Genomic DNA, 25,518 nt, shown 5'->3' on the forward strand with positions numbered 1-25,518 from the left:
TAATTCTGAGTGCAAAGGATACATTTAATTGTGAAGGTTTTTTTGGTGTAGAAAGAATATACAAGTGTGCTGCCATGGCTAAAGGCTGTCTAGGTTCCAGCTTATTTTCAAAAGTGAACTGGAGAAAGGTGAAACACACAGCAGTGAAACTCCATAATGTGCATTGGTAAGATGATTCATTTCATGGCAGCCAAGGGTCACACAAGTTCACTGTGCCTTACTAAATAGTAAACAATGAATTAGTGGAAAAAAGAGCTACCTATAAATCTACTTCAGTACACTATAACGTAACAGTCAGCTAAAAGAACATCCATCTAGGCCAACACAGCAGCTATTACTATCCACATTTATTTTCCTTACTCACACTTCTCTTAATTGTATAACAATTTTATCCAGAGATTATTTAAGATAGAATGGAATGGAATGGAATGGAATGGAATGGAATGGAATGGAATGGAATGGAATGGAATGGAATGGAATGGAATATTTCAGTTGGAAGGGACCTACAACCACATCTAGTCCAACTGCCTCATCAACCTAAGGCTGATCAAAAGTTAAAGTACATGGTTAAGAGCAATGCCTCATCAACAAAGACAGGCTTGGGGCACCAATAACCTCTCTAAGAAGCCACTTCCAGTGTTTGACCACCCTCTCAGTAAAGAAATGCTTCCTAATGTTCTGTCCGAACCTCTTCTGGAGACCTTTTGAGTCATTCCCACACATCATGGCACTTACTAAACATGGGGTGTTTAGCCTTACTAAAATCCAGAAAAACTACATCCACCACCTTCCTTGAATCCACCTTATCATAGAAGGGTATTGAATTAGTTAAGCAGGGCTTTACTTTTTTGCATCCATGCTCACTGTGCCTGGTGATTGAATTATTCTTTAAAAGCCTTTCGACAGTACCCCCTATCAGATATCTGAGGAATATTCATATTTTTCCCTCCTTCTATCAACAAATATACTACTGTATTCTACATAAAGTTTACTTTGTAGGTGGATAAGTGATATTGTCAATCCAGTATTATCTTTAACTTTGATGAATACAGGTGAATACCAAGAATAAGCAAATTGTGTAATGCAGTCAAGTACACAAAAGCTTCCTCTCTCCACCCCCACCTAAAAATCTGTGTCTGTTTAGCTCTAATCCTTTGCTGACTTTCATCTATCTGTAAGGATATAGAGATCTATAGATGCACATTTACATGTTCTGGTATAGATGGTCTGAATACCAACTCTTTTTTGACCTCACACACAGTGGCTCCCAAAACACTGGATCCAGTGTATCAGTTGTACTTTATTTTCTCCATTAAAAAGGATGGATAGCTTAAAAATTTAAGGCCACAGATCTAAAGAACATAGCGAACTTTCCCCCTTCAGTCTCCTTCATTATTTCATCCCTCATTACAGTTCTTATTTTGGTCAACTGTCAAATATTATTAAGGCAAGGTTTTATAACTTCTATCTAACATTTCTTAATTGCTGTTGAGACTACATGGCAATATAAGCAAGCAGATGATTTTCACTGCAACAGCAAGAGACACTTTGTCACCAGTCACAAAATTTTATCAGGCTGCTAAACATAGCTAATAAGGAAAAAACTACAGAATTCTGCTAAATTTAAGTCCCTTCAAAACAGAAGTATCACATCACACCCAGTAAGATAAAGTATGCTAATATTATCCCAGTCTGGTAGCAAAATTTGTCAATAGAAAGGAAACTACAGTGTAATCAGCTCAAGGAAAGCTAACTGTGTCAGGTCCATGCTGTTATGTTCTCCTTAAAACCTCCACAATAGAGTGGTAAAACACTCTATTTCACTTTAACTACACCGTTTGATAAGAATACCATACATTTCCATGCAGAATATTTTTAATAAACTTGTCCTACAGATTTGTATTTTTAACTCTGCTACTCCTCTTGGAGACATTTGGGGAGGTGACGTTATATATTCAGCAAAGATTAAAATTTGCATGAGATTTGGCTGAGTCAAACAAGGAGAGCTGTACAATTATAAACAGGCAATTCTGTCTCGAGCCAAAAGCACTGCAAAGGGGAAGGAGGGGCAGGAGGTGTAAAAAAAAAAAAAAAAAAAAAAAAAAAGCAGCATTTCCACCCATGGATGCCAGAACAATGAAGTTATAAAAATGAAGGTATAGACAGCAGAGTGAGGAACAGAAGAGGGTATTTGTATTATTAAAAGGTGATACATGGAATAAAAACAACGGGAAGGACACTATAAACTATCTGAATGAATCACTTCTTTGCCCTGTCTACCATATCACAGCCTTACACATTGGGAAGGACAACATGATGAATTCCTGCAGCCTGGAGAGAAGAACTTGAGCTGCCACCTGCTGCTATTGCCATTTAGCAGACATATCAGAACTTCCTGCTTTAGCATGAATTAAAATTAATTCAGCCCAGTTATTTGCTTTTTAAGGTGATTATCAAAATGAACTTTCTAACCCACACTAGAGGAACTGAAAGTTTATCACAAGTATGATCTATATTTTCTCTCCATCCCAATACTGCTTCCATACAGAATGAGATTTCTTTCACAAAGCAGTTAAGTCAGAGTTTTCCTTGGGAACATTAAGAGCATCACAATTTCTTATGGGCTACACATACGACCTCTACAGAAAGTTAAAAAAAGAAGTTCTACCTTCTGGAAGGTCATGCTTAAAGTTTTGTTGCACCTCTTGCCATTTTTATATATACTTCCTCTGACCTTGAAAACACATATTCTGGTATTCCTGTTCCAACAGATAAAATGTTGGCTAACTGGCTAACAGAATACCACATATTAAAATACAAAGTGCCACAGTTAGTGAATTGACTATAAAGATAAGTATCAAATTACTCAGAAATTAGGCAGGATATGGTTACCAGTGAGCAGGATGCACAAAAACTCCATGTCTGAGCAAAAAAATCTCTTCTCCTGTACTAAAAATATGAATCACGAGGGAGGGTAAAAGAAATAAAATAAAATAAATAAAAATTTTTAAAAAATACAAAAGAGAGAGAGAGAGAGAGAGAGAAGGAAAAGCCACAACCCTGCCTGAAACCCAATGCCTATATCCTGTGAGGAAGGAGTTCATTTCAGCCTCTGGGTGAGATAGGTCATAGGGGCAATTCTGGTTTATGTTTCAAAACAATGAATGGGTGAGCCAAAAGGAATGGGAAAGAGAGAAGAAACCAGAAATGCCATAAAACTGCTCTGCAGTGTTCTCTTAGCTTCACTTGAAGATGAAGTCAGGATGCATTGTCAGTGGGTATATCAGAGGAATGATCATTACTTCTGCCACCTGCACTATCAAAAAATTCATCAGATTTATTTTCCTGCAGTAGGCGTTCTAGAATGATCTTGAGAGAACAAATTATAGCGTTCTTAGGTTATGAAATTTTCAGTGACAAAGATGCAGCCTCCTGTTTACAAATGGTTTTATAGTAAGAATCTGTTACTTAATAGTCCAGGAAACAATCTCAGTATGAAAATGGTATGGCCAAGGGAAAATTCAAAACTTTAATCTCACATTAATAATAGCAATATAGTGTGTTCAGACAGAAGGATATCTAAGAACCTATTTTACTTTTTATTATTTACATGGTATTGATATTGTTTCCCAGCTCAGACAATAAATAGTTCAAGCTGATGCATCAGCAGAATTCAATGACAGAAACCTCTGTACTTTTTCTGTAACACATTTCATCTGTTATCTCAGGGAACTTCACCTAATTCAGTCTTACTGTCTTTGCTTTAGTGATGAAAAAAAATCAAGATTTAGAGGTAAAATATTTTTGGCAGGCATAGGCTGTTGTGCAGGTGGAAGTACAAGCCAGACTTCGTACTTCCAGTGTCTCATCCATATGATTGATTAACTTAATCTCATCTGTTGATTTAGAGTTAAATCTGAATTGCCTAAATTTTAGGTCAGATTTTAAGGATGAAACCAAGCTGTCTCCATGATGATGGGCAGAAGAGCTGAAGTATAAAACAGAGGGAATCGCAGTTGCAATCTCTGTAATGAAGGAGGCACAGGTGCTACGAGGGATGGTTGGGCAGTTTGGCTCTGGGTACAATTATCAGTGCACTTCAGAGCCCTGTTTTGTTCCACTTAAAGTGGTAAATAAATAAGCACAAAAAAATAACTTCCCTGGCAAATAGAAAAATAAATGTCCTTATCTGATGTTCCTGGCCAGGCAATAAGAAGTGGACAAACTCAGCATGGCTTAAGGTGTAACAGGACAACTACTGCACATACTCATCTTAGCACTTCATGTTCTACCTGGGTCCTCAGCTCAAGGCCATGAGCTGCAATAGGTGTGTAACTAAGATACCTTCCTCCTAAAATGGGGAATAAACTTTTTCCTCCTGTTAACATTTCCACATCTTTTCAGTCACAAACTTTCCCAGCTTGTCATGGTGCGCTGGTGGATCAAAGACTCATCATTCACTAACTCTACACTATAATTTTCCCCCATGTAGGTATTTTTTTCCTCCTTTTTTTTCCAGTTTGTCCAAAGAGCAAGCTAGTGCACACTCTTATAAACCTTTAATTAACAAGCTGAAAAGACATTTTTCTGGCAACACCTGACCTTTAAGCACTTTGTATGAATTTATCGATACCAGCAGAAACAATAATTTAAAAGGGTATTTTATGAGTGTTGAATAGTTAATGGCAGCACTTCTGTCCAGATAAATGAGTTTCTTATTTCTACATTTACAGCTCTAAGTATTTTAATAAAAACGGTCCATAAAAGTAAAAAATAACTCCAAATCTCTCCTCTATCTAAGTCTACTTAGGCTTTTCTGGTGACCCCTTGAAACACCTACAGTGTGGAGGGAGCACTGAAATGTGAAGTGATGGGGGAAAGTGCAGAGCCAAGTTTCAGTTTGCCTCAGAATTGTTTTCATTTGATGGTATGCATTTAAGCCAGATTTACTATCTTTATACTGATATTTTTTTTAAATTAAAAAACAGCAACAACAACAACAACAAGAAAAAAACCCAAAACCAAACAAAAAAACGCAAGAAAATCCCCCAAAAAAACCCCAGGTGTATTTCATACTTCCTAATTCACTAAACCTTACATGAAGCAGCACTTCTTATCCCAGGCAGGCATCTGGGAGCTCAAGACCTCTTGGTAAGTCCCACCTCAAGCACCAGCCCAGGGGCTAACAAAGGCATGAGGCTGCAACACAAACCACATCCAGACCCCTGTCTTCAGTGACCTATACAGAGCTGACAGGTATCTGCCATGTCAGGGACACCTTTTTTGCTTGAGCAACCCACAGATGCCCTCAGATGGGAACCACAGCAGGCCCACTGTGTAGGAGATCTGCAATCTTAACTTTTTGGGTGAATGTCATGGAGTAACATGCTCCAAAGGGTCATATTTTGAATTGCAAAAACAAGTGAAGAGATGCAAATGAAATAATCTTTTTTTTCAGTTTACTCACTAAGAAAATAATCAGAATTTGAAAAAAGAAAAACAATCCAAAAGAGGAGGGCACAGTTGCATTAAAAGACAAAAAAAGCAATGCCTCCCATGTAATCAAAATAATCAAATTCTATGATTCTATGATTCAAATTTAGAAGATACTGCCAAGTGCAGTTAAAAAAGAAAATCACTATGTTTGCTTTGAATTGCAGATTCCTTCCCCCTCTCCTTTGGATGTAGTAAAGATGGATGCTTAAAGACCTGCTCCCACATTTCATTATCAGGACAAACTTATTGTTGAGCTTGAGTACATGAGCAGTATAGGATCGCATCACAGATGTAAAACTGTTAGGGGCCACAACTCTCCTCCCATTTCAGAATTACATCAGTTTAGAGAAAAAAAAACCACTGAAGTCAATCACTGAAGAGAATCAGACGCAATGAGTAACAGAAGGTTAAAAGCCATATAGTTTCCAAAGCCTTTCAGCATGTTACCAAAATACATGCTTAACTCAGGAACATATGGGTCTGTTATATCTTAGCAGAACAGTTCAATTATTTGAGTTCAACTGACACTGCATTGCTGTATTATTTGCAAACTACTTTACACTGACATCAATACTGCAGCACAAATATTGTGTTCCTCCAATGTATTATAAAACACTAATCTTTTTCTTTATAAAGTACATATGCATCTCTCTAAGATCTAGGTCTTCATGTTGCAAATAAGACACCTAAGCTATTAAAAAAATGTTTTTGTCTGTAATGCGTTCAATATTGGCAACAACAGTTTTACAGAATGGATTTTTAATGTGGTAGTGACAGGGGAACAGATTGCTATGGCAACAGCAAAGATGAAAATTCTTAACCTGAATGGATCGTCACTGAAGTAATTGCAGGGGATTTTTACCCATTCTACATCCATTTTACAACTTGAATGCTGCATTCAACCTTGAGCTTGCTTTATATAAATGCCAAGCACTATATGCAACATCCAAGTTCATTTGACTTAAAACTCACTGTACCTTACCTCAATAACCCAGGACAGTTGTTGTCCTCCAGCTGACCCAAACATCTGAATGCTGTTATTTTGCCATGTAGTCCACCAGTAAAAGCACTGAGTGCTCAGGTGTAACTTTGAGGCTCCTGAAAGGCTTGTATGGGTACACATTTTTTCTTTCCCCCTAACCCTAACTTCTACAAAAAATCTGTGCAAATCATTCCACATTTTTAAAATATGAAATGCCTGTGCATGGTATTTGTAATAATCTGGTGGAATAATGACATAGTGCAGTTTCACTCTCAGGTTGTATCCAATGAGACTGCACTTCAGACATATTTTGTGTGAGAGATAATTTAATTGAAATTTCACAGAAATTTAAAGATTTCTCTACCAGGTTTTAAAAGTGTTTGTTTTCCACACTCCCTTTCTTTCTAGTCAGAATTAATTAATCATACTCTTGTATGCACATTTATTATTCTTATGAAGTAGACAATCAGAAACACAAGCCCCATGGCTTTTTAAAAATACCAGTATTTTTGAAACCATCCTTTCTCTGGGCACTAAAAACACCATTTAAACTAATCCTCATTATAGCCAATTAACAATGACTCAAACTAAGCCAGATGCTTTTGCACTGAAGCAGCCTAAAGCTTCACTCACTGTCCTTTCAAGGCCCTGTACCAGGGTAGCAAGAAGCAGCAGGAGGCAAGGTACCACCTTCAATTCCAAACCTGCTTTGAAAACCAGGGTGTGAACAAATTCTTAATTGCTGCTGAGGTATTCATACCTATCTCTTTCAACACCACTCATCTGTAAGGAAAGCCACAGTGGTATCAAAGCTCAGGAGGGTATCGGAGGAGTATATGCAGAGATAAAACAAACAATTTTCTGCTTTTACTGTGGCTCTTTGGCTTTTCAGTACCATCTAATTTATCTCTGCTTTCACCATGGCTCCTAGACTCTTCAGACCACTATCTCTGCTTCTTGCTAGTTGCACATTCCCATCTGGGTAAACTCAAAAATACAAAACTGTTTGAACACATTGCAGTCTGTATTCTGGCAAAATAAACCCATGATGAATACAGTTCATAAGTATCCCTGGTTCAGAAATTCCACTGGCCACTTAAGCAAGAGGATAGAGAACTGTCTCAAATACCTGTTCTTAAACACAGCTCCCTTCACATTATTTACCAGGTCTGTGGGGGGTTTTAAGACACTGTTATTTTTATCAAAGGAAACAGGATTTTTCTACTGTCATTAGATCACACTCTAAATTTCTGAAAAGGAAAAAAAAAAAAAAAAAGCAGAAAGTAAGCAGAAAGTTTGGCTATGTGGAATGTATTATACATATGCCTGTTCTGTGATTTGAAGCTTTATTCAGAAATGGTATTCAATTAATTAAGTCTCCACCTCCTGCACAAATGAGTGTAGTCTCACTGAGTTGCAACAACACTCAGCAGCTGTGATCACACCTATAGTCTCTTGCTCAGCTGATTCATAAAAGATTTGCTGTTTAACTACTAAGCTGTTCCAGGCTGATGTTGTTTTTAATGACTAATGTCTTCAGATTACTTACTCGCTGTTCACAGTCTGCAGAAATATTTCTGAATAAAGGGGGAAATGCAGGCAGAGTGTCTCACAAAGCAGTTTCTAGCCACTCCCTCACAGGAGTTCAAGCATGAGCAAAAATTTTCAACAGAGCCCCACCAGCTGCTAAAATACTACTGCTCTACCTCAGTGGCAGGATGTGAGGATTGGGGCACAGAAAGAGAAGGGAGGCAGAGGGAAAACAAAACAAAGGAGGAAATGACCATCATCCTTTAGTGGTTTAAGAATCCTCACCTGTCAAAATGCAGCCCATTAGCAGCTACTGAAGAACTTAGTATTATCTTCCAAATCATTCCACCTTAGCACCCACAGGGCTCAGAACTGCTTTTGCAGTTATTTCTCTGAGTATTCATAAAGCATTTTTCAGTCACTCTGAAGAAATGGAAAACATGAGAGATGTGACAGCCCGAGACGATCTAATTGCTGACTGCCACACGGTGCCTTTTGTCAGGCTCTGAGCTGAGCTAATTCAGCTTGCTAACAAGGATAAAGAAAGTTTTCTGCTGGTTGAATTAGATTAGAAAAGTGCCCAACAAGCGACAGAATAAAGGCAACTAAAAAAAAAAAAAAAAGCAACCCTTCTTAGTTGGTGGAGCAGGGAGGGGAAGACAAAAACCACAGAGGCAGGGGAAAAGAAAAATGGAATTATCGTTCTAACCTTTTTGGAGAAAGGAAGCTATTAGATCATTCAGCCATAATAATTGGATATTGTTACCAAAAGTAATTTCCTTGAGCACAGAACTTGGGGAAGAAACAGGAGGATTTTGCCTGAATTCCATATAAAGTGTGTATAAATATGACTGAGCTTTAAATTCTACTGTGAATATAATTATTACGTAGAAAAAAGGAAGCAATAACATTTTCAGGAAATGTTAATTTGAATGTGAAGATCATCCTATAAGCTTTTTTTTTTTGCTTTTTTTTTTTTGGCTTACTACTCAGCAATAATGACCCACTACTTGCCCATCAGCAAAATCCAGTAGGAAATACTGCTGTTGTACAGCATGGCTGAATTACTGTTGCTACTGAATTCTTTATTTTAGTTTCCCCCTGTTCTAAGATTGCAGCTGTGATAGATATTGCTATGTAGGTGCCTTCTAATTAAAAGAAAATACTGAATACAGCAAAACCCACGTTTTTTTTTAGTTTTGGAGGGTGATTCACTTAAAAATGTAAGCAATTATTTGATGATCCACATAAAAAGGCTGATTTTTTATGTTGATTTTTCAGAGAGTAATAAGATTTGGCAAGTTTATGCTTATATAAATTAATTCATAAGTATATACATATATATACACACTATATGTATGTGAATATAGAAACACATACTATATTACACATAATCTTTTTCTAGAGTTGTAAATACACCAAAGTGAGCACCAGTGCTTCTCAACAATGACAGAGACAGAAATTTTAGTTAGTAAGCAGAAAATCTCCTTTTCTTCCTCAGATGCTGCAGTAATGTTAGTGCTAGCAGAACTGACCTTATAAACACAAGTATCAGCAAAGCCCCTTTATTTCTGAGCCTAGAAATTGTATCTGTTTCTGGAGTGCAGAAATTATAAGAATAAACCACAAAAGCTCAAACCACAACACCCATCTACTATTTAGCTGGGCTGTCTCTCTCTGGCTCTTTCTCAAGCTTCTCCATCCTGCTAGTCCAAGACAAACCTTCCTAGTGCCACATCTTCCAAGGTCCAAGTAGGCTGAGTTTTAGAAAAAGCCCCAGTGGGCCTATGTCCAACCTAGCAACAGCTATAGGGTTGAAAATCACCTTCTCAAGTCCCCCACTTAGCTGCTGTCATGCCTTAAAGACAGCAAAATTCTTATATACTTCAAGATTTAACCATTAAAATTTTCAGGACATCTGAAGGTTTGCTTCTTGGCAAGCCTGGGTACATCACCTTTGAGGTGTCTAAAACTCAGTACCTAGAACTGAATCCACAAACACATGAAGGCATTGCACAGTAACATGTTCACCTCTAAGGTGTCTTGCTGCAGTTCTTAAGTAGGCAACCAAAGTTCCCTGTGTAAGAGTATCCAAAGAGTATGACAGGACACCCTGGGAGCAAATCTGCAGACCAGCACCTTAGGGCACAAGACAGATGTCTTGAGAGATGTATTCAATAGGAGTTTTTTAGTAAGTTATCTGCTTTATCCCCCCTGGAATTCACCTCCCTGAGCCCCTTCCTGGAGACTAATCTGTGTTCAACCACTTCCATTGAAAACACACTCCAAGAAAGCTGCACTTTCCTTTCTTTCTCCATTCAATCTTTCACTTCAACCAATTTCTCAGGAGTTCAGTCATCTAATCCAGAGAAGGAAGATTTCAGATCCTCCACCTGCACATGGCTCTGTAAGCTAAACGATCAGAACATGCTTGGGAGAAAGATTCTCCTTCCAAGCTTTTCTGCTAAATCACTCCATGAGAGAAGAAAGAACACAGTCTTGTGGACCAGCGGTTAGAGAATGCTTGTGGGCAAGGCAACTGGCAATTCCAGTCAATGCTTTGTCCACCTTGTTGTTCAACCCCATCAACATGATAACAGTTCTGACAATGGCCCAGTGTGAACCTTTTGGCACACAGGGAATATCACTAGTAGAAAAAGGGGCATTTTTGGATTTCCCCTTGGTCCACACTTGATAGCTACCGAGAAGAGGCCGAGGATCTAAGTTTTGAACTCTGGACAGATGGGTGTACTTCAGCACTGAAGAACTTCCAGAGATCTAGTCTAAATCTCTTTTGCAAGAAATAAAATACATGGGGAGAAAATATGTCTTATTTTTCAAGCTTACATACAAGCTTGCAAATTAGATAGCACAGCAATAATGTCTTCATAAAGCTGGAACTATGAGTCTTCATGAGTCTTAACTCAGTTCTGTGAAGGTCTGTGCATGTGTCTATATGGAGATTATTGGAGAGATCAGGACTTCAGCCCAGTAATTTCCAGAGATAAAAGGGGAAGCACTGTTTGTTTGGTTTTGGTTTTTAATTGGACAATGGTATCTGAAATACAGAATAATTGCCAGGGAGATCCAAAGAAAACTTCACTATCTAAAATTTCGGTTATTTTTTTAGACTGACTGGCTCTTACTCAAGCAGCATTATTTATATCACACCACTGACCCAAAAAGCAAAATGTTGGTAAGGGATGCTACGCAGGTCTTCAGTTATGTTCTCCGTGCACACATGAAAATTCTATATATAGTCTACACCCTGACTCTGTAAACTGAAAAATCATGAAAATTAGGATGAACAGCTCACAAAGATGGATAAAAAAAAAAAAAAAAAAAAAAAAAAAAGTGTTAAAAGTTCATTTCTGAAGAAAATGTAGTATTAATAATCATTATTAATGGAACACTAAGCCTACTGTGTTGTTATTAGGAAGGTGGTTAGAGACATGCTAGTGATGTAATTTTGTAGATTAACTCTGCTAGCCTGAGTCTAGCTTCACTATACTAGACTTTAGTGGAGATATTCCAAAATCACACTTTTGAAAATACTCATAAAATTTGTTGAGTAATACTTTGTTACTAATAAGACAGACACTTAATCTTAATGAAGGACAAAATGTATCTCAAGACACAGTCTGTTTCTCATTCTATGGAATAACTTCTAAATTCAGAAACAATTTCTGGACTCAGGCTAGAGGAGCCAGAGTTTGAACTCATATTTCTCAGGACCTGAAAACAAAGTGCAAACACTTTGACCCATCATAGTGGTGATTCAAAGTCACTTATTGTGGCTTTAAAGCCCACACTAAGAAGAAAGATATAGCAGAAACCTGAAAATTTTTATCTTCTCATACTTATTAGGAAGGTTAGGCTTTTCTTTTCCAGCAATACTAACAAATGCAGTGTCTAATTTCTTGTATAATAAGAAACATTAAAAAGTGTTACAAGTCAACACGATATAGATTATTGGTTTATGTTTTGAAAAGAAAGCTGCAGGGTAAAATCAATATAGTAATGTTTCATTCTGAAGAAAACATTGTGACATCAGTGAATACGGCGGTGGAATTTAATTAGACCAAATGCTAATTAATTACCACATACAGTCTTCTAAAAGACTGTAGTATCCCTGCCAAATTTCTGCAATATTCTCATTAATGTAATGCTAAAATAGCTGTCTTTTAGTGTACTGATTCTTTAAAGAGAAATTATTATTGTATTAAATTGAAAAAGGCTGACTTGTGTTTTCATTTTACACTCAGGACAGTAAACATTTAAGGTAAGACCCTTAAATTATCACTGCTATTTCAGCAAACTACAGGAAATACAATGTTAAATTATATCAAAGCTGTCATCCACTTTCTGGTGTGACCTATTCATTCACTGATAGTTCAGTGATCTTGCATGTAAAAATTAACTTATCTCCAATCCAGCCAGTCTCATTGTTTGATTCAGTGAGGGATGGAACAATCAAATTGTTTGTAATATCACAATCCATCACTATACGTGCAAATTTGATGACACAGTCACTGAACCGGGTTCTTAATAAAATCAAACACAAGAAACAGACTAAACAGAGGTCTGCAATAAGGATCTCACTGTAGAAAAAAAACCCAACAGAGTTGCACCCATTAACTGAATGTCTTGCTGAAAAACGGTGGGGACACGTTCTTCCTTCCACTGATCAAATCTCCAAGGACAATATTTGGCCAAAGAACTAGAATAATAAAAAAGATTAAGACCCCAGAACAGAAAAGCAGCTAAATACAAACTCAGTTACAAGCACCTGATTAGCACTGAAGACATGTGAATATATACATGTTAAACTCAGACTTATGTTCAAATGAAGAATAAACTTGAATCTTTTTTCTGAAATTATTGATTTTGATGCCTAATTGCAAGAGCAACAAAAAGAATTTTGGTTTGTCTTACCTTGCCTGGTACCTGGCTTATTTTTAAAGGGTCTATTTTTCAGTTTTCATAATTATAAAAATCCAAATCCAATGCAAGCCTTTCTACTCAGAGGGCAAAACCACGACTCAAGACCACAACACACCTTCTGCACAAGAATTAGCTGCACTGAAGGAACATCAAGCCCAAGTGTGATTTAAAAGCAGTCAAAGAAGGAACAGGCTCATGATAAATAAAAGCTAGTAACTAGTCTTTTCCCACCCATACACACGTATATGTGTATCAAAAACACACGACATAGCTGCTAACAGGCATCCGCCAACACTCTGTCCTTGTCACTGATGGAAATTGAAATATATCTGTCTTGCCGTTCAGCTATTCTCTAAATTTAGAGAAGAACAAATTTGCTTAAATTTGGATCAGATCACTTTCTGACTCACATTATCCTGTAGTTAGCCATCCTTCACACGTCACCAAAAAAGACCACTGAATGGAATACACAATATCTCCTAGCTTTATGAGGGATTGCACACAAGCCAAAGCAAGGAATACAAAACTCATACAAAAAATTCTGATAGAAACAGCAGAGCAGTGCTTATGTCTTGAAATATGCATTCAGAGAGCCACATCTTTAACTAGTGGAAAGTCACGTTAACTCCATCATTTGAACACAGCTCTCTATATTCCTAGGCAGTAAGGATCTGCCCTTCCATATAGGAATATCTCCACAGGCAGATTTTCTTTCTCTCTCACACATATATACAAACACTTTTAATTGCTTATTGTGTAGCAATTTATCTTAAATTCTTATAAAATGGCTGTGATGTGAAGAAAAGATAACAACTAAACCCTAACATCAATAAGTGCTAATAAATATTAATATAACATAAGCACCAGGTTTATTGCAATGTGAAACCAGTTTATTATCCACAGATGAAATCAAATTGCTGCCTTTATTACTGTCAGGAATGACTTCTAAGATATTTCTATTTACTACTTAAGTATTCATCAGCACACTGTATTTACAGCATCTAGTCTCTCTCCCCCTCTCCCTTCCCCCTCCCTCTTTATACATAAAATAATGTAAGAGCAGTATTTTCTGATGTAGTTTTCCAATTAATTTAAACACAGGCACAAATGCACATTATGAGATTAGTAGCAGACCGATTGCCAAACCTTGATACAGCTACAGCACCAACAGGAAACCGTACTATGCTTGTATTTGCAATATGAACACTGAAAGAAGATAAATACAGAGTTTGCAGGCTAGAATCAAACACTCACGTTCCTGCAAATTATTCAACTACCCCACAAACTCCACGGATAATGAAAAAACCCCACCTTTTGACGATAAATAGAACTAAGTCGTTTGGAGATATTCCAAAACCTTTCATTTCCTAAAGTGGTGCCTTTTATTAAAGTAACAGTACATGTAGAATAAGTGGATGTTTTTATGCATCCTGTAATTTAGAAAACCTAAGAGATGATTTCCCCACCCCCAAAGTTGATCATCTTTCATTATTACAAACTGCACTTCTAGTTTGAATCACACAACCCTCAAATTTTCTATCCATTCCTTTGCATTCTTGGTCCCCTATTTTAAATAGAACTAACTTGAAAATTCTGACATTTTCAAGAATGCTTGCCTGGTAATTTCCGTGAGGCACAGACAGCCTCCAATTACAATAAAGTAGCTACAGTGTATTACCATTTTTACTGTATTCTTTCATTTTCTGAAGTGAATCAAAGCTCTCTATGGGAGCTACTCTGATTAGAGTCAAAACAATAATGTGCTATAAACCCTCAGCATTAAAGGAAGGGACTTGGAACTTTGTTTACATGCATGATATAGAAGCATGTATAAAAATATCACAGAAACTTCCACACAAGGACTGCCTTGGTACATTTTAAGACTTTTCTTAGCCTGGAGAAGACTAAAGAACAACCTTACTGAGAGTTATAAATACTTAAAGGGTGGGTGTCAGAAGGATGGGGCCAGTCTTTTTTTAGTGGTGCTCAGTGACAGAACAAGAGGTAATGGGCACAAATTTGACCACAGAAGTTCCATCTAAACATGAGGAGGAACTTTTTTATTTTGAGGGTACCCAAGCACTGCAACAGGCTGCCCAGAGAGGTCGTGGAGTTTCTGCCTCTGAAGAAATTCAAAACCTGCCTGGACACTATCCTGTCCAACCTGCTGTAAGTGAACCTCCTCTGGCAGGGGGGTTGGACTGGATGATCCCCAGAGGTCCCTTCTCATGCCTAACATTCTGTGATTCTGTGACATTAAAACAGCTCTCAAGAAAAGGCATGAAATTCAAACAAATGTATTTCCCTCCTTTAACCTGCTCTCTTTTGTTTGGATCTCTTATACACAGGCCAATTAATTACTTCTGGCTGTAAGGACCTAGACATAGAATGGGCTGAGAGCTCTGTCATATTTCTGCAGCATCAGGAATCATCGATAAAATGAAAGTAGTTTCAGTTAATGTCCTTCTGCTCCTGTTTCATGGTAGAGACTCTTTCCAAACACTTGCAGGGGGAAAATGCATCCCATAAGCACTGAAGTAGCATATACATACCTATATCCCACTTCACAGGAACCTGTAGAGGAGACATTTAGTGCCACAAAGGTTGCAGACGACAGATCCACAGTGAGGTCCCCAAAACTCGGACTTGCTCTTGTTTCCTGGTTGTTAAAATTCTTGCATCATGGTGTTTGTTTGCCAGTGCCCACAGAAACAAATTTGGAAAGGTTGCTCTTAGATTCTTACAACCCTTCAGTCAGTGTGAGCCTATTTTTGCTTACCCTTTCCTGCTGAACACTCCACTGCCATCACTGGCAATTTTTGGCTATATAAGGAATACCATGTTGGGCCTAATCAGGTTTTATTCAGTTGCTGAGAGTTTATATTCAGTCTTTGATACTAGTGAGTGTTTGACCCTATTGTAGACCAAATGAAAATGCAGATTGAGAAAGGCAGAAATCTGTGATATATTGACCATATATGTATGTCTGGGATATTTAAAAGGAAGCCATTTATAATCAGGAAGCGTAAGTGCTTATTCTGAATCTGACATTTAAATATCCCATCAACAGCAACCAGCATTGCAAAATGGTTTAATTAACCTGAAAGGATGTAATTTTATGCTATTTAGCAAGAAATACAAATTTTTAAGTGCTTTTATGCGGTATATATCAGTGTAGCAAGGCTAAATCCTGCTCTAAGCTACCCATATTTAAATATGGAGTAAATTCATGTACCTTCCCTAACAAACCTGCTACTCAGGTGGTGTAAATGCAATCAGAATCTGTCATACATACTCCCTAATCCATTTCCTAAAATTACAACACTCTTTACAACATTCTAATGGTAGAATTAAAAGTTAGAAAGCCCCAATGACAATGGATCACAGGATGGTGCATGGGATGGTGAACCTCAGGGTTCCCCCTCTCCTTGCCTTTATTCTTTATTACTATTTTTAATTTATTTTGACTGAACAAGAAGGAAGTATAAGGCAGATGGATAAAGAGCTATGGCAAGTGCTAAAAGGGGCTGTAGCATGCTTGTGGGACAGTTTTTGTTCCCAAGAATGCCATGTACAGCATGGACATGTCTGTGGCATTCCCAAAATGACCATAGAAGGCCAGTAGTGTGGATGCCAATACAGGGATCCTGCACAAGCTTCCTTTAAAGAAGTGTAAATGGATCCTTTATTTCTCAGTTTTCCTACTGCAAAATGTGGAATAATAACATCTTAGTCATAATAACCTTGTATTGTGAGAGTAAAATAACTAGTGCCATGTAATCAGACTCTGTGGTAACATGGATCACAGAAAAAAACATATATAGCCACATAACCAATACAGATAAATATATCTATAAATAAAACCTCTAAGTACTACCACAATGCAAATAATAAATAAAAGCCAAAAGACTTAGTCATGCATGCAGGTGGATTTCCAATTACGGAGGAAGCATTTTACAGACAGAAGAGTGAAGCACATTAAGTGGGATGGTGAAGACTAAGGTAATAAATCATTCTAGAAAAAGAATATTCTGAAAAATAGCCATCACAGGCAGATATACGTTCTTAAACTTCTGGAATGCATTTTTTTCCTAGTAAATTGTATATATAAATAGCTAGGAAGTATATGTGAACATGTCTCCTACACATACAAAAGCTACTTTTTCCTGGAAAAAAAAAAATGGCAACCCATGTAGCCTGCTCAATCTAAACATGCATACAAGTAGCTTTTTGTGCTGTGGAGTTAATGAAGCATTTGTGAAGAACAGTTTACTATCTCGCCAAGAATTTATAATAGTATAAATCCTCACACTGTATTTTACTTTGAAATAACCTCCCTGTATAGACAAGCCCCAAGATGTAACATCACACGTTGATGGGGAAGCTTACCAAACTTTTCTCCTGTTGACCCAAGGAATATATGTGTGGAAGAGAAAACACCAGAAGGAGCACAAGGCACATTTTCTGCTGTTAACTTGTTAAGTCCTGATGGACAGAGTCAGTGCCTTGCTAAGATGTTTTCTATGAGCTGCATGGAGTAATCATAGAAACATTAAGCTTGACAAGGGCCTGTAAGATCATCAAGTCCAACCACTGATCGTAATAAGGGACAGAGCATCATACCAGGATCACAGACAAGAGACAGCTCTTTAGAGGAGTATCCAAACATTCCTGCACCTAATAATACCTACTTTGCACTTTAGAAGCCTCGGGGACTAAAGGCAGGTGAACAGCATGACAGCTACATAGAGAGAAATGTTGGCAAAGCAGGAGCCAGTTCTGGCATCATCCCCAGTCCAGGGTCATGGGTAAGTTTAAAGCCAAGAATGCACAGAGACAGGTAAGCAAGCTGCAAACCACGTCTCTCTATAACCAGAGAAGTGAAGCTGCCTGACAGCAAAAGGTTGACTTTTTTGGTTGGTACCTTTTTGGTACCACTTCTGGGACACTGCCTACCTCTATGCCACGTTTCTGTGGAGCAACTTTGTGTGTCTGTATCATGGTGCTTCATGGCTCAATGCAGATATGTCCTTGCAGTGCTGTTTTTCTTTCACTACAGCTCCTAAAATGCAGCTGAGTGGTCTGGCAGCTGTATTCCCTCCTCTTTGCTTGGTCTCCCAATAGCTGGTTGATCCAAGTGCCTTTCAAACAGCCAAGAGGCTTTTTGCTTTTCCCAAACTAGGTTCTGGGATGCCTGCTGGCCCTCAGTTCTGCTATTTAAAAAAAGAATAAGAGGCAGAGGGGCATTTTCTTTATCCAGTATATTGTTCCAGCACAGCAGATGGGACTTTGTCCTTCAACAAAGCAACCTCAGATCCTGCTTTCAGTTAGGCAATGGTGGCTAGGAGAGGAAACAGCAAATACCACATAAATTAAATATCGATGAAAATATAATTTCAGGGGTTTATATTAAAATCTCTTTATACCAAGAGTACTTTGTAGCTACAGGCATGCTGATATCCTATAACCATCCAGTAGCTCTATACAGAATACCAATAGTTATTCTCTGAAGGCAAAGTACTCCTAGTGTGTATCCAGCATACGCCAGCAAAATTTAGCTGATGCCAGCAAAATTGCTTTTGCCAACAAAACTTGCTCCAGATCATCCAAATGAATCTCTAAGCAGAAGAAAGAGACTCTAGACAGCCCTGCACGTACATTTTCATCAGTGTAGCTCCATCAGTCATGTCTTCATACAGTGGATTTACACTGAAAAGCTGCCAAGGAACAGTGTAGACCTAGAGTGAGTTTCTGAAGCTCACAATTTCCAGTGCTTACAGATTTCAGTCTTTGTTAATATCAAAACATTTTCTGCCTGTAATAGAAGATCTGATAAATATCTAAGCAATCTGTTATGTGTGTATTTATTTAGATACTTTTTTTCAATGCAGATATGGCTTCCATTCCAGTCAACAATGCTTCAAAATCACTTTTAAAATCTGCTGGGTAAACAACAGCCTAAAATGAAAGTGCTGACATGCAGCTGCCCAAATGAAAATTCTGTTACAAACTTACATTTAATCCTATCTATATTTGAAAGTTCCGTATTTAGATTATACTGCTTGATGCCCTACTTTCTCTGCTGTTTCATTTAGCATTTCATTCTTCCTGCTAGATACCACTTGAGGTGGTCATATACACATCCTGATCCCCCTAAATGCTCTTGAGCAGAAACCACTGTTCAGAAACTCATAACATTACATTTCATGCCCTTGCCCTTTCCCTCACTTTGCAGATGCAGAGGAATACGCTACACTACACCAGTAATCTCATTTACTACTATCAGCTTGCCACCTTAACCCAGTTTGCAGAAAGCTGTCATTATCTTCAATCTCACAAACTTCATATACTGCAAAAAAAAAAAACCCTCCACTTTGTCTGAGCCATAGTAATGCCACTTACAAAAAAGAAAAAAAAAGAAAAAGAAAAAAAAAAAAAAAAGAAAGAAGAAAAAGTAAATACTAATAAACGTCAACAATGAAATTTTCCTCCAACACTACAGTGCTAGTAGCTAAGTTGTTACTGCTATTGATTTGTAATCACCACAGCAGGAACAATCAGGAACACTGACCATGAAGCAAGGATAGATTCTTTTCCATTAGATCAGAAAAAGAAACCTTGCAAAAAAAATTAATTTGGGTAGACGAGTGACAATTAACATGCAATCCAGCACTAAACTTCCTGACAGCTTAGGGCCAAAGGTTAGCTTGCATTTTTTTACATGTACAACTACTCAGTATTTCTGATTGTTTTTATCCATGACTGCTGACTGTTCTCAAACAAGCAAACCTCTATTGGCCTCTGCTTCGAAAACTTGCTCAGCTTCTTCCTCCATAATTTGCTAATATCACCAGAGATATTAAATCACAAAACTACACTTACTGATAATTTGCAATGTGAAAACATTTCTAAAGAAAAATACTGAAGGTCTTCTTGCAAAACCAAGGCAAATCCCAAATGCTGGGCAAAATTCCCACACTATTCCAGTAATAGCAAGCTTTTGCTTAACATTAAGCTGTTCTTTGTGAAAAAAGTAGCAAAGCCATGACAAATATTGCCTCATGTTGGATCAAACACAGAACAGAAATATGTGGACCAGTGTTAAGGCTTTGCTCCACCAGGCTGCAATACACCACTGGCTACAGCACATCTAGGGATAAGGAAGGTGGAAGAGGGACCAGTTTGCCCTGTTGAAAAGATAGATGGGAAGCACCAGGGATAATTCAACAGCATGCCAGTTTACCAGGTTAGAAAGCCTTTTTCCTCTAACAACATTTGCAGAAATTAAAAGTCTGCAGCCATCTGTTCTAACCAATACTGTTCTCCAGCACCTGGGATTCTTATTTCACTGTTCAGGCTAAATACATTAAATGTTCTTTCAAGCTTCTTCCTTCACTGATTTGATTCTTTTCTTCCTGTGCACCTGGCAGTGACAGTAAAAGATAGTCCTTCACAAAATGATAGACCATTCAAATATATATTCAAATAACTTTTTTCATTTAGACGATTATCGTTTATATAGTTATTTTTAGGAATTCTAAGAACTATCTACCAGAATAGCTTCAAGTATCTTTTCAATAAGTTATAAACAATACCTTCAACAAAGAAAATTACTCAGCTTGAATACAGAACAGAGATTCACAGAATCACAGAATCATCCAGGTTGGAAAGGACCTCTGAGATCATCAAGTCCAACCCTTGATCCACTATCACTGTGGTTACCAGACCATGGCACTGAGTGCCACATTCTGTCTCCTTAAAAACCTCCAAGGATGCAGAATCCGCCACCTCCCTGTGCAGTCCATTCCAGTGCCTGATCACCCTCTTTGTAAAGAATTTTTCCCTAATATCCAACCTAAACCTCCCCTGGCAGAGCTTAAGTCCATGCCCTCTTGTCTTACTGGGAGCTGCCTGGGAGAAGAGAACAACCCCCACCTGGCTCCAACCTCCTTTCAGGGAGTTGTAGAGAGTGATGAGGTCTCCCCTGAGCCTCCTCTTCTCCAGATTGAACACCCCCAGCTCTCTCAGCCCTTCCTCACAGGACTTGTGCTGGATCCCTTCACAGCCTCCTTGCCCTCCTTTGGACCTGCTCCAGCACCTCAATCTCCTTCCTGAACTGAGGGGCCCAGAACTGGACACAGGACTCAAGGTGTGACCTCACCAGCGCTGAGTACAGGGGAAGAATCAATTCAAAATCAAATTCCCCACACATCTTCTTTAGTGTAACAGCTAAAGACAACACCACTTCACCAGAAAAAGTGACAGGACAATTTGGTACCCAAAGTGGTTGGATGTGCTTTCCATTTGTTAGTGGATGCAGTAGGTGATGGTCATTCCCCATCTGGTGGTAGAAAGGGCTTCCTGGGTATTAAAAAGCCTCAGATATTCCAACAGAACCTTGATTTACAAATGTCTCCAGGGACAGTTTTCCTGGTGCCCTTCTTTATATTGTATTTTTCTTTCCTGATTATTGAGAGATTCGTATCTTGAGTTTGTGAAGGGGAATTAAAATACAAATCCAAAGACTATCACAGTCCCTACATGCATAAAGTAGGAAAGAAATCCACTTTTCCAGTGTTAGGAACAACAGTTCACACCTTCTCCATAGTTTTAGGAAGACATCCTGGACACCGAAGCAACAGCCTGGCAGCTCCCATACAGTTTGTACTCTTGCTCCCAAGGGAAGATTCTGGCACCACAACATGGATACTTGAAATGACAGCACAGCCAGGAGACCACCATCCCTACAAGCAGTATCTAAGCTCACAACGTGGCAACCACCATTTCTTTATGTATACCTCATTGTTTTGAAGAACTGTAATCAGAAAGGTATTCATAGAAGGTGGGACACTGGGAGCAAGCCGCAAGAAGTTGCCAGCTTCTTTCCACACAGTACCGCTGCCCTCCAACAGGGCACACGTCCCACCCATGGTGCCAGAGGTGAGGGGACCCGCCTGTCCCCTCCCTACACCGGCAGCTCCGTGCTTCAGCCCAGCTCCCCTCTCCCCTGCCTGCTCTGCCCAAACCCTGTCCCCAAGGGGGGAAGCACCCGCACTCTCCACGGGCCGGAGAATCCCCACAGCACCAGAAGAGCAACCCCTTCCCTCATCCAGGACAGCGTTCCGACCCCCCGTACCCCGAGGGCACATGGAAGGCGGGGCAGGTCTCCCCCCTCTCCGCCTCGGCACCTCCCCTAGCCCTGACACCACCCTCAGTCCTCACATCCCCCCCCTCTTCCAGCAGCCTCCCCCCCTCCCGCCCCGTCGGGGCGCCTGCCCCGCCTCCGTCCGCCCCCCGCCACGACGGCAGCGGTGGAGCCCGCGGCGCAGCGCCCGCCCCCCCCCCTCCCAGCACCGCATTGCCCGGCGTTACCTGGGTGTTGGAGCCGAGCTCGGGCGGCCGGCGGGTTCCGACCAGCTTGGTCGTGGTCTGCAGGTTGATGGGTGCGCTCTGCGGGGGCTCCACGCCCGCCGCGCTGCATCCCAGGCCGCCGTTGAGGTGCGCCGTGACCATCGCGATGGGAGCCTTGGCCGGCAGGACGGAGATGGCCACGCTCTGCCCGGGGCTGCCGCTGGGGCTCCCGCCGCCCGGTGCCTTCAGGAGAGCCGGGACGCCGCCGGGCTTGGCGCTGCCGCTGGCTCCGCTGCCCACCAGCACGGCCGCGGGGCAGCTCCGCACCGCCAGCTTCTGCCGGGGGAGAGAAGGGGAGAGAGAAGCGGCATCGTCACCCGATGGGTTGCAGCCGGACCCCCGGCCCTCCCCACCCCCCGAACCCCGCCGCCGCTCTGCCCCCCACCCCGGCCGGCCGGGCTCCCGCTCCTGGAGCTGCCCTGCCGGGCTCGGCCCCGCCGACACGGATTTGGCTTTATTTTCTCTGGCAGTTTTCTTCTTGGAAGGAGAGGTGGGCGGGCAGGGGGAAGGCTGGGCTTCTTCCCCTGCTCGCTCGGGAACCCGTGGTTTCACTGGGGGTTTTCGAAGTATTTTTTTCTTTTTCCTTTGGTATTTCTGGAGCTAATAATCCTGTTACAGGTCTAGATACTACTAGATACTGCTACAGCTTTTATTAATAATAAAAGGCTTAAATTGTGTTATTTTCAACTTTTCCAAGAGTTTGAAAATGCCCTACACGTGGTCGTCTCACCCCAGCACTTGGCTACTTCTCTATTCTTTTAACCTGACTTTGAAGTCGTTTTTGTTTTTTGTTTTGTGTGTGTGTTCCCCCCTTTTTTTTCTCTCTCAAACGTCCACTATTTCTCCATCGTTTGGGTTTTTTTGAGTTTGTTCCGTTTTCAAGCTAACTTTTCTCCATTGCACCTATTTTAACTGACATGTTTTTTGTTTTTCCTAACAGTTGTACTTTAAAATGGTTGCAGTGGCTATACTGTCATCTGTAATGGGATATACAATCATTATGATCTTGTTACAATGTCTCTTACAAAGACTTGCATTTGAGATTTCTATAGGCACTGTGAAGTTGCCATCTGGTAAATGCTAGTGTCGGTGTAAACTTTTATAAAAAGTTGTCACACTTTAATCTCAGAAGCTGTTCTTATTAATGCCATTTAGGCAGGTTACGTATATGTGGAAAAAAATATTCTGGTTCAAGCCTCTTTTGATAGTTTGAAGTATTAAGCATCTCATTTTTACAAAAGTTGACATTAAAGGTTCTTAATCCTGCAAAGACTTGTGCCTGCGTTTAACTTTATTCACTGACAAGTCCTACAAGCTTCAATGGCTTCACTGAAATTACATCTACTAAGTAGCCCTTCAGGAAACTTCACAGCCTGTCTAGGACTGATGCTGCACTATTTAAGTCATTAAGAGTTTTGTATATATGTATATAAATGGGGGCTGGGTGGGTACAAAGACACAGACATTGTTATTTTTTTCCAGAATCAAGGCTGAAAATTCCAGGCATTACATAGAAGTCTTATAGTTCAAAACTAACTGACTCGTAAGAAAATAGTTTCTCTCTTGCCTTTAAACCCATTATATGCTTTAAGGCTGTAAAGCCTTAAATTGTCAAATATGTTTGCCCCAGGAACTGTAGGGCTTGGGTTTACATGAAATAGCAAGCATGCACGTTATCAGAGATACCTGCTTCATATTTTAATATTAAACCCATTACTTTTTTGTATCAGCATTATTTTAATAACCCTGACTTCATATAAAGGAAGCATAGGTTATATTTTCCTTAGACTATGCTGTTGTGTATCACAGACGTTCTGAAAAGGAAAAAACTTTTTTTTCAGTACAGAAATGCACTTGCTTGTTAGTTTAAAAATTTTCAAGTGAGAGTCAAGAAAGTCAGGTGCATTTTCTGTCGGTATAAAAAGTTGTTTATGCCAAATTCTATAATACTGCTGTTTCTCTGGTTTGTTGTGCAGATTTCCACTGGTCTTCCTTGCTCTGATTCAGTGCCTCAGTGGTATGATGCTACAGATGCAGAACAACTCCATGTGGGAGAGCTAAATGCCACCTCTCCTACTCCTTGCACTGCAGTTTCTTAACCTGCAGGGTGATACAAATCTTTCAGATAAAGCATAGAGCTTTGTGGCTGTATTTTTGTTTTGATTTACATCATGTGGAAACTGCTAAAGCTCACAGACTGTAGAAAATACTGTACTTGGTTACAGTGCTATAAATGCCTTACCTAGCTGGAGTTAGTCCAGGAGTGAAATTCTAGCTCTGCTGCAGATAGCCAGAGGTTTGCTGCCGATGTCAGCAGCACTAGGGTTTCTTTTCTTTTTTTTTTTTTTTTTTTGGAACTAAGAGCATTCACTATCCCTGAGAGGTCACTAGTGGTCCTGATGAAGTGTTGTGTAATGTTTGTCTCCAAACGTGAGCATTTGGATTGCTAAATGAAAAACTTCTCACAGAAATACTCGGTGTTACTGTACTGTTTTCATGTTTTCACCTTAAAAATTCTTACTATGTAGTATTCTGGTGATGTATTAATACAGCTTTATGGTTTCTCTTGGGCAGCTAGGAAACAGAAAACATGCAAGCAAACAAAACTCCCATAACCCCAAAAGATTTACTATCTTTGTTAGCACAGTGGAAAAAGCAATGAAATAAGCAGGAGCAGATTATGGCTTTCCTGAAAATGTGTAATAGGAAGCAATGGCTTTTGATCTTGTTCCAAAGAAGGAAATTGTACCAAGTAGTATAAAAGCAGAGATTCTGTAAACAAACAAAAAAATTCACTACTCAAAGCTACCATATATCCAATTTCTACTCTTCTCCCTATATGCATGAACAATGAGTTAGTTTTGTGTATCGTGGCGTGTGATGTGTGCTAGTATTTTCCTAATGAACTGACAAACCTTGTCTAGTTCTGTATATAACAAAAAAAGCTAATGAAATAAGGGTTACTGCTTGTTTCAGTCTTAAGTTGAGATAAATATTAAATACTTGTAAACTTGAACATGTAAAACTTTCATTTTAGTTTAGGTTTTGGGGGGCGGTTGAAATTTTAGAAATTAAATATGGAAGCTTATACAAAGTACTGGGTGCTCAAGATGAGTTTCCAAAAGAGTTACAGAAAGACTGTCTGCTTGAAAAGC

The 25,518-nt window shown here is 39.4% G+C and overlaps 1 protein-coding gene across 2 annotated transcripts in view; it reads right to left on the reverse strand.

Moving 5' to 3' along the window:
* The window catches only part of PHF21B (PHD finger protein 21B), a 157,778-nt gene that overhangs the window by 39,222 nt on the left and 93,038 nt on the right, over positions 1-25,518 (reverse strand). For both annotated transcript variants that reach the window (XM_071733288.1, XM_071733287.1), the window contains one exon: positions 22,325-22,639. In XM_071733288.1, coding sequence (XP_071589389.1) covers positions 22,325-22,639 — 315 coding nt within the window. The remainder of the gene's footprint in view (positions 1-22,324; positions 22,640-25,518) is intronic.

The sequence above is a fragment of the Heliangelus exortis genome, chromosome 1, assembly GCF_036169615.1.
Source record: "Heliangelus exortis chromosome 1, bHelExo1.hap1, whole genome shotgun sequence".
Lineage (NCBI taxonomy): Eukaryota > Metazoa > Chordata > Aves > Apodiformes > Trochilidae > Heliangelus > Heliangelus exortis.